Here is an 11027-nt window from a genome sequence, read left to right as displayed (position 1 = left end):
TCCGTGGTTGCGTCTCCAAGCAGGAAAGCGGTGGAAAGTTAATCCATTTTCGACCTTTTTCCCATGGCGATTATGTGATGCAGTGTTACACCCCACAATGCAGCAACGGTTTACCATGGTTTCCAATAATAACACCAAATTAAGACACACGACTGAGAGGGAGCACGTCTACTACCGCACACGTCGTTCCCGAGCCACTTTTCTTCATGTTGTAATTGTTTAACGTTATATCCTCTTTGTAACTGCGATATCAGTGCTTTGTCGGCACAACGGATCCAGCTAGCGAAACAAACCCAGCCCGCCAGAACGGAAGTGGATTGCATCGATGGGAGGAGTTTACGATGTTGAGCAGAAACGGCTCAAAAACTTGTGTATAGGAATACGATGTCTATCACAGCATACATATATAAGCTCCTTCAGTACTATCAGCAGCTATCGCGTTCCCCAGATTTAATTTACCCTCCTCCATCCCCAGCTTCTCCTCTCGTCCAGTCAGGACCTCCTCTCGACATTAATGGTATCTGAAAATACATTATGTTGGTTCTGTTCTGTACCCTAAGGGGGGTTATACCCTAAGGGCTGCTCTCCCTGCTCTTATCCATGCTTGGCTGCAAGGATGCGCAGGGAGTTCTTGCCCAGAACAGAACCATACCGCCAATCCAAACTGTATGCTAATAGTCAACCAATTATCTTTGACGATAGTCCTGACAGAACCAACTGATATAATATATATTGTTTACAATAAGATAATAACGTATATTATAATTAAATATTTATTTCCCCCTTTTTTGCATGTTTTTCTTCACTCTCAATTGGAATTTTTTTCTCTTCAATATCTATAAAAGTCTGTGAACTAAGCCCTTCAGTAGTGTCTCCTCTCCTTTCACACTACAACCAGCAGCTGGATGGAAAATATGCCCCCCACCCTTTCTCTCTCTCTCTCTCTCTCTCTCTCTCTCTCTCTCTCTCTCTCTCTCTCTCTCTCTCTCTCTCTCTCTCCCTCTCTCTCACTCTCTCTGATGTGCTGAGAACAGAAGGGAGGAGTTTTAATTTGAATACTGAACTGTTGCCCTTCACAAGGCTCAGAGACAGCATTCTGAGTGGATCGCTGTGGATTAAAACACCTGTCTGTGGGTTCACTTGCTCCTCTGGAAAGGATTTTTTTTACGGCAAATTACTGCTTGTTTACAGAGGTGAAAAGAAAACTGAAAAGGAAGTTTTACTACTGGTGTTGAACTACAATGGGAAAACTAAAATGAGACGCATATCTGGACAGGACCAGGGCAAGACAGCAAATGTCCAAGTATTTATTTCATGTAACTAACACTTTTCAGTAACTATTTTCTTTTTAATTGTTGAAGGAAATAAACACTTTGTTCTGTTAACAATGCATTTTTTTATTGAATTGAAACAATTCTGAAATGAAAGCATTTATTGATTTGAAAAAATAAAATAAAAACAAATTAATATTCAAAACATTCTAAAAACACAATTTTAATATTTTTAAATCTCAAAATTACTTTAAATATTTGTAACTATATTTAGTTGACAATCAAAGTCATTCAACACTTTAAAGAATTCTTCCTTTAACATTTATGCTTGGGTATCTTCACTCTCAAAGTGAGGTAAATCATTGAGTGCAGTGTGTCGAGTGAAGCATGGCTGGAAATTGTTTTTTACTACATCTTCTGCTCACTGCCATTCTGGGATGGGCTGCTAAAGCACAGGACGAGACTTCTACTGATATGGACATCCAAACCACCAATCAGACCTTAGATCCTTTGTTGATTTCTGTGACATCAGAGGGGCCTCCAATTTTGACCACACCTGGAGAGGTGGAGGAGGATACTGTGCCGTCCACTGGCACCCGTTGCCGGGGTTACTATGATGTGATGGGCCAGTGGGACCCTCCCTTTAATTGTAACGCAGGCATCTTCTTGTACTGTTGTGGCACCTGTTTCTACCGGTTCTGCTGCCAATTCCGTCAGCAGCGACTGGATCAGACCTCCTGCTCCAACTATGATACTCCCATTTGGGCCAACACTGGAAAGCCTGTGGCCACCAACACTGAGGTGCAGCCAGACCATGAGCGGGATCGAACTCACATGATTGTGTACATCATCTGTGGTGTGGTTGCCATCATGGTCCTGGTGGGAATCTTCACCAAACTGGGGCTGGAGAAGAGCCGTGGAGGCCAGAACGATCTCAGTAACTCCAGGTGAGTAGAAATTAGCTTTTTTTGTACAAAATATAGTGAGCTGCTCTGCATCCCACATAAAATTGAACCTCCTAATGGGAAATGGTCCAGTAACTACACACTACAAAAATAGTGCTCTCCTCATCAAACTCACAATTGATTCCAAAAGAGCTTTACCGTTAGCATGTTTCTAACTTCTATAGAAAAAAAATAAAAATACAAAGTACACACAGATATTAGGTAAAATAGTCATTTAGTACTTTTTGTGTTTTTATAATTGATTTTTCTTGGACATTTTCACAATGAATTCTAGGACTCCTTTGTGAAAAGAAGTACTCTTTTACATGCTTTTAAAAAGAGTGCTTGTTACGGAGCTGCCGAAAATGTATTATAGCTGAAGGTTATAGTTATAAATTGATATTAAATGCAATTAGTTGAACTTGTGAGAGTGTTTTTGACCCACTTAAATAAGACTTCTTTATATGTAATTTCATAATTACTTCTTTTATCTTTGAAATATGGTTAAAGTGTATTGTCGAATGTACTGACAAGCCTTTATGATAAACTAAAATATAGCTACTTTACTGTCATTTCTATTTAAACTTGTATATCACGTTTTTAGATATATTTGTGCTTATACATTTGTAATTAAGTTTTAGTACATTTAAAATATATTAACAATAAATGTAATACAAAATACTAGAGTTAAAATGATTGCCTACTATTAATTAACTATCAATTAAACGTGCTTTGCATGTGCTTTAGTATAGTCAACACATTAAAATATGTGTATTTCTTTAAAGCATTACAAAAGATTATTAAAACATAATGATTTAAAATGTACAGTAAAGTAAAACTTTTAATTTTACATGATTAAAAGTGCATTTAAAAAAAGTTTTAAAAATGTTAAGAACTATAATTGTGAAAGTCTACTCTTAAAAAAAATATATACTTATATTTGAAGTAGGCTATATTACAAGTGCACATTCAATGCATTTTTTTTTCACAAGGGCTAACATCTACACAAATATAAATGAGAGGTTATCTTAGATTTTAAAGAAAGGTATCTTAAAGCAACATAAGTACGCTGCCTAAAAAAACTACTAAAAACACTAAAAATAAAAGGTTATTTATTGGCATATATGGTTCCATGATGATCCAGTAACATTCATTGAACCTTTCCATTGCACAGAAGGTTTTAATAGTGGAAAAAAATATTAAAATGTTCTTTACACTAAGAAAAATGGTTAATTTAAGAACTGTTCACTGAGGTTCTATAATGTTTCTTCTTTGGCATCACTGTGAAACTCCCCTTTTGGAACTATTTTTGAGAGTTTTTAATGGCCTTCGTGCCAGAAGCAGACATATGTTTTAAAATGCTGTCTAGGTAGACAGCACACTAGGTTTTGAAACAGAGCAAAAGACTCACAGAAGAGTCAGTGTACCAAAGCTATTTTGGCCAGCCTTAACATCTGTATCACATATAGGGCAGACTAAAGACCTAAAGTAACTATTGCAGCATAAAGCCAAGAAAAGCCATTAATATGTACAGTACGCTTCTCTTCTGAATTGAACAATCATATCTACAAGAAAAGAGTGGAAGAAAGTGTTGTCCTATAAGGTTATTCTAATATTCATGCCATCAGTGCATTGAAAAGCTAACCCGATTCAACTAAAATATTTTTTTCTTGTCTCAATTCCCAGTTCTTCTTCTCTGTTCCTTTCCCTCCAAACATCAAACTGATCCTTTTGTGCTCATCGTTCTAAATATTCAAAACATTTTTATGAATATCAAATTATCCATCATGAGCAATAAAACAAAATACTGGCAATTCTCAGCATTCTGCTGTAACCCCATATTTCAGACATGAAATGACCCAACAATGCAAACAGCCCTATCGAGATGAACACATGTGGAGGATGAAAAATATTCATCCGAAGATTAGCACTTTTTTCCGAGGTTAACATCTCTCCAAGATTTCTCACACGCTGAACACTGCACACCAGATTAACTCTTCTTACACGATTAAGAGTTCTCCTGAGATTAACACTCCGCTTTAAGATTAAACCAACTTCTCTACAGATTAACTCTTTTTGATGCTACTGCTGCTCTTCGCAGCTCTAGACATCTTATTTATAATTTTCCATTCACACCATTAAAAAGAACCGCAAACATTTGCTCAGAAGTGGAATTTGGGCTCCTAAATACTAATTACTTCTATATTTACCCATGCCTTAAAGTGCCCCTATTATGCTAATTTAAAAGATTCCTATTTTTGTTTTGGAGGTCTCCTACAATAGGTTTACATGCATCCAAAGGACTAAACACTTTAATTTTTCATAATATACATTGCAGCATCACCTCTTTTCTTATAGAGTCTGAAACGGTTTGGAAAGGATTCAGTCTCTCTAAAACCCACTTTCTGAGAGCCTACTCTTCTCTGATTGGTCAACTAGCCCAGTCTGTTGTGATTGGTCTACTGCTTACAGCGCTTGTCAGAAATGAAACACCTATTACTATCTGAATTTCAGCTCTGGATCTTCCTCAGCACTTGTGACAAGAAGAACAGTAATGATGGCGTCAGTTTTACCATATTAATTCCAGTCCTCATCTTTTGAAAGTGCATGAAAAGTGGATTTACAGCAAAAAGAGTCTTCTCCACGTTGACAACAAGCATCAAACTCTTCCAGGCCTTAGCTACAACTACAGTGTTTGAGGACGGGTCAAAGTAGATGTTGTTCCTGGGCAGCCAATGAAGATCATTGGATGGCATTATGCAAATTTGTTAAAAACCTATGTAGGTTCGTGCAGGAAGTAAAGACTGGAATTACTGACAACTCGTTTCAGGCAGTTCAGAAACGGTTCTTTAATTTAGTAGACAAACTTTATTTATCATGCAACCTTTCAGACCTTTTACATTCACAAACAGCTATATTATACACTACATAGAATGTATAATATCCTAAAAAGCATAGAGGCACTTTAATATTTGAATGTTACACCAGTATATCATATTCCCTGGAACTCTTTCCGCAACAGAATAAAAAATAGAGGTAATTGCGACTTTTTATCTCACAATTCTGACTTTTTCTCAGAATTGCATGATATAAAGTCGCAATTGTGAGTTATAAAGTCAGAATTGTATGATATAAAATTGCGTGATGTAAAGTTTATATCTTGCAAGTCTGACTTTTTCTTGCAATTGCGACTTGCAAGACTGAGGAAAAAAAGTCAAAATTGCGAGATGTAAACACAATTGTGAATTAAAAAGTCACTAATATCTTGTTTTATTCTGTGGTGGAAACAAGCTTTCATACTAACCTCAGTCAATCAGAGAAGAGGAAAGCGGTATTTATCTATCAGGCTGAACTTAAACCATCCATCCATACTGTGTCATATTTTCCCATGTAAGCACAGAAATGGCCTGCCTTCCTTTAAATGTGTCATTGCTGAACAAAGAAGGACATACATAGTTGGGGACGAAATATTATAGACCGCACAGAGAATGTGAGTCATGATAATGTGAGACATAATGCACAGGATACCAGCAGTGATACTGAAATCCATGATTCAGATCACATCTTAAGCAGCTTGCCGAGACCAAAGGCAAGATTCTGTGCCATACAATATCCCATCCACAGTTAAAGAAAAAAATCAGCATGCTGGGCAGAGTATTCCACCATACGGGTGTCCGGAGGGGCTGAGATCTTTGAGATATCACATTTATATAATGTGAGACCTTCTGGATCAGAAGGGGGCACAGAATTTTGAGCCGTGTAAATTTTGAATCCTTTCTTTAATAATTAGGTTACATGAGAACTGTAGATAAAAAAGTGTGTATAATAACCACATTTTCACATTCCTTTTAGTATGACTATGTTAGCCTTAAGGTCAGGAATAAGCTGGTGTGCTCCAAAACAATGACAAAATTCGCATTTAGGAGATATAAGCATTCAAAACTTACAGTCTCTCACTTCCTTTAAAACGGATCACAGATTTTGATGACATCACCGCTGACTTCAGCTTCTCATCACATCTTCTGTCCAATCAAATGCTCTCTAGAATCTGAAGTGTCCCGCCCCCTACACTATAAATAGATGCTGAAGCTTTGGCTGAAATCGGTCACTTGTTCACAGATTAACTATTACATTGTGAATGGTACATAGCACAATATATATGCGATAGGAAACGATTCAGACAGTGTAAATATGCTTTCAGTTGAGGCGAATGAAGTCTGGTTTCACGTTAGTTTCACGCTCACCGCCGCAGCACACACACACACACACACACAAACACCAAAGGCTCTGGTCTAGAGATATGCGCGAGACGCCGCAGACAACAAAACATATTGGACCCATTTAAATTCTGAACAGAATGCTGTATTTCAAAGCGTTATGGAGGATATTATGATGAGAAACGATACTCGGTTACTTAACGTAACCTCGGTTCTCTCTAGAGAGGGAACGAGTATTGCGTAAGTTCCTTACGCATCGGGAAAGTTTTCTTTCTTCGAGATTACTGAAAAACCCAAAATTATCCTTAATTTTCTAATATTGTCAATGCAGTGCGGCAGCCTGGCAGACCATAGCAGGCTATTCCAGCGTGCTATTGGCTGCTCTGCTGGCAACTGCAGCAGCCTATCGGTGAGCCCGCGTGACGTGGCGACCAATGAGGGCGCTTCGCGCCCACCTGGCTTCATTTGCCTACAGGTGGGGCGTGGCCACGTGTATATAAGCGGGGCTCACAGGCTGCATATTCGGTTTTCGTAGTTCTGAAGCGTAAAAGCCCGCGGGGCGCACGGCAAGGAACGCAATACTCGTTCCCTCTCTAGAGAGAACCGAGGTTACGTTAAGTAACCGAGTATCGTTCTCTTACGAGAGGTTCTCTCGTATTGCGTAAGTTCCTTACGCATCGGGAACATATTGTCAACGCTGTGCGCGCCTCGCATACCGCACATGTTTCGCGGGGAACCGGGGAAAAAACACTGCTCGGGCAGGGTGGCCGGTAAGGAAACGGGCCACCGCATATACGGATACTTCATTTGAACAGACGGGTGGTTACGATGGGTGGTTACAACACCCTGTCCCATGAATGAGGGAACGGTACCTGCCGGATTCCTTCAAATTCACCACACCTTGTCTCATGAATGAGGGAACGGCAACGCCGGTCGCCTTCAAATTCACAATATCTTGTTATATGAGTGAGGTAACGGCACCGCCGGTCACCTTCAAACTCACAACAGCTTGTCTCGTAAATGAGGGAACGGCACCGCCGGTCTCCTACAAATTCACATAAGCCTAGTACCGAACTTACTACCAGTATGTGAGCTATGTCTGCGCAGAACCAACAGCCCTATTGAACTGATAACACTTTGGCCTGTAAGGCAGGAACTTCCAGATTGTAAAATCTCACGAACGTAGACGGGGAGGCCCAGCCTGCCGCCATACAGATATCGTGGATGGAAATCCCTCTGGCCCAAGCCCACGAAGAGGCCATGCCTCTAGTGGAGTGTGCTCTGACACCTAGCGGGCACTGCAGGTGTTTGGAAGCGTATGCTGTTGCAATCGCGTCCACTATCCATCTGGACAGGGTCTGTTTCGAGGAGGCGAGACCTTTAGTGCGCCCACCAAACGAAACAAATAGCTGCTCAGAACGCCTGAAGGCGGCGGAGCGTGTGAAATAAACCCTCAATGCCCTGACAGGGCAGAGGACATTGCCACCGTCCCCCTCGTCGGATGCTGGCAGAGCCGAGAGGGAGATAATCTGCGCCCAGAAGGGAGTGCCGATCGCTTTGGGGACATAACCATGCCTCGGTCTGAGAATGACCTTGGAGTCATTAGGACTGAACTCCATACACGTCGGGCTCACTGAGAGCGTGTGTAGATCCCCCACGCGTTTCACTGAAGCCAGAGCTATCAGGAACGCGGTTTTTAGCGAAAGGAACCTCGGTTCCACGGTTTCAAGCGGTTCGAAGGGATGAGCCTTCAAGGCCTCTAGGACCAAGGCCAGATCCCATTTAGGAACCGATGGGGGCCGCGGGGGATTCATCCGTCTGGCTCCTCTGAGGAAACGGATGATGAGCTCGTTCCTTCCTAGCGTGCTGCCCAGCGTCGTCTGAGCGAACGCTGCTATAGCCGCTACATACACTTTGAGCGTGGAATGGGCCCTGCCCAGTTCCAAAAGCTCCTGGAGGAAGGAGAGCACCCGCTGGACCCCACATTGCTGTGGATCCAAACCCTTGGAAACACACCACTCAGTAAACACCGACCACTTAGAACTATATAACCGCCTCGTCGAGGGGGCTCTAGAGTGTGAGATCGTGTTCATAACCCCTTCGGGCAGGTCAACGGATATCCGTTGGTCACCCATACATGCAGAGACCATCGCTCTGGATGGGGATGCCAAACTGACCCTCCGGCTTGAGAGAGGAGGTCTGCTCTCAGCGGAACTGGCCACGGGGGTGAGTGTGACAGCTTCACCAGCTCTGGGTACCAAATCTGGTTCTCCCAGCGCGGCGCTACAAGGAGCACCGGGCGGCGCGTCTCCCTGATTTTCGATATAACCTGGGGCAATAGGGAAATCGGCGGGAAAGCATACAGCGGGAGGCTGGGCCAAGGCTGGGACAGCGCATCCTCGCTTTTGGATAGAAACTTCGGGCAGCAGGCGTTTTCTCTCGTTGCAAAGAGGTCGAGCTCCGCTCTGCCGAATAGGCGCCAAACCAGCTGGACTGTCTGGTTGTGCAAGGACCATTCGCCTGGGAGAATGAGGCCCCTGGACAGCTTGTCCGGGCCCATGTTGAGTTGGCCCGGTACGTGCGCGGCCCTTAGCGAGCGCAGCGAGCTGTGTGCCCACGTGAGCAGGCGCTCTGTCAGATTGCCCAGACAACTGGATCTGACACCGCTCTGCTGGTTCACGTAGGATACCACCGTGGTATTGTCCGACCGGACCAATACATGGTGGCCTCGTATAAGAGGGAGAAACTGCTTGAGCGCGTTCTCTACCGCTATCATCTCCAAACAGTTTATGTGTAGGAGTTTTTCCCGGCTCGACCAGAGGCCGAAAGCTGATTTTCCTCGAAAACGGCGCCCCAACCCGAGGTGGAGGCGTCCGTCGAGATAACCTTGCGGTGTGAGATGGCTCCCATCGTCACTCCCTGCCGGTACCAGTCGGCTACTAACCAGGGTTCCAGAGCTGAAACACAGTTCTGAGTCACTCTGATCCGGAAGCCCCCGGACGCCCAGGCCCTGTGAGGCACTCGAGCGTTTAACCAGCGTTGTAGCGGGCGCATGCGCATTAGGCCCAGCTGGAGCACTGCTGCAGCTGAGGCCATGCGTCCCAGCATCCTCTGAAAAACTTTGAGAGGTGCGATTTTGCCCGGCTGGAAGTACGCGGCCATGCGTCGAACTCGACGCGCGCGTAGGGGTGACAGGCGGGCTGACATTGCCACGGTGTCCAGATTCAAGCCCAGAAATGAGGTTGATTGCGTGGGCACCAATGAGCTCTTGGTCCAATTGACCGTGAGCCCCAGGCTGTCCAAATGGCTGAGCAGCACTGCCCTGTGGGCGAGGAGCTCGGCCTCTGACTGTGCCAGGATGAGCCAATCGTCCAGATAATTCAAAACTCGCATACCCTGTCTTCTCAGGGGAGCGAGGGCCGCGTCCATGCACTTCGTAAATATACGGGGTGGTAGTGACAGGCCGAATGGCAGGACGGTGTATTGATAAGCCTGACCGTCGAAGGCGAATCGTAAGAATGGCCTGTGACGCGGCGTTATCTTGATTTGAAAGTATGCGTCTTTCAAGTCTAGGGAAATTAGCCAGTCTCTCTGGCGAATATGCGCGAGGATCTGCTTGGTCGTGAGCATCTTGAACGATCTTTTCATAAGAGCTTTGTTCAGACGCCTCAGATCCAGAATCGGTCTGAGCGACCCATCCCTTTTCGGAACGAGAAAATACCGGCTGTAAAAGCCTGACTCGCTCATAGAATGGGGAACCGGTTCTATAGCCCCTTTGCACAGCAGTGTGGCTATCTCCGCTCGAAGTAGATGTGCTACTTCCTCGCTCACTCTCGTCTCTGTACGTGCACAGAAGCGCGGAGGGCGGCGAGCGAACTGCAGAGTGTAGCCGTGCTTCACTGTTCTCAGCACCCATTCTGATACACCTGGAATGGCTTCCCACGCTCTCGCGTGTGCCACACGGGATAGAACGGCCTCCGGGCTCGAAAAGCCGCGCTTCGCGGGTTTGACGGCCTGTATAGGAGGGGCGGGCGCAATGCGCGCGCTCTCTGTGCTGTGGGCCAGCCGATCGCTCGCGATGGCTGGCCGCCCTACACACTGTATCTCTGCCGCTTCGAGCGGGGAGTGACTTGTGTGCGGCCCTACACTCGTCGTTTCGGCCACCTTGGGCGGAGAACAAATGGTGTGTAGCGCGGCGCATGTTCGCGAAAATGTGTGAGCGCGTTAGAGCGGGCACAACTCTTACGCGTGGAACATGACCGGTTGACCGCAAATAAGCGGACACGTGACCTAACTTTGGCACTCGAGCGGCCGGTGGCCGCTTTATGTGAGTGAGAGACACGGGATTTTTGGTGCTTGGGTGCAGAGGTGAACACAGACAAGTGGGCACGTTTACTGCATTTGAAACACATACGGCGTGAGCCGTGCAACCAGAAAAATGCAACTTTTGTGAATTCTCTGGTTCGCCGTAAAAACAGCGTTTGTAGACAGGCGAGAGGGCAGTTTTGCCGGCTCGTTGGCTGCGTGAGAACCATCTGCAGCAGCCACAGGAAAATAGTTTTGGCGGTGGTCCGGCCGCAGCGGGACTTAACCGT

The 11027-nt window shown here is 44.6% G+C and overlaps 1 protein-coding gene across 1 annotated transcript in view; it reads left to right on the top strand.

The window, feature by feature from the left end:
* Positions 1-1075: 1075 nt before the first annotated feature.
* Positions 1076-11027, top strand: part of shisa8b (shisa family member 8b) — a 51777-nt gene continuing 41825 nt past the window's right edge. Inside the window, exon 1 of the mRNA XM_079845897.1 lies at positions 1076-2218. Within this exon, the coding sequence (XP_079702023.1) occupies positions 1659-2218 (560 nt within the window). The 5' untranslated portion in view covers positions 1076-1658. The remainder of the gene's footprint in view (positions 2219-11027) is intronic.

This window comes from Gobio gobio (assembly GCF_949357685.1).
Source record: "Gobio gobio genome assembly, chromosome: 20".
NCBI classification, from domain to species: domain Eukaryota; kingdom Metazoa; phylum Chordata; class Actinopteri; order Cypriniformes; family Gobionidae; genus Gobio; species Gobio gobio.
The sequence above is the reverse complement of the archived record's forward strand: the minus strand, read 5'-3'. Positions and strand labels throughout refer to the sequence as shown.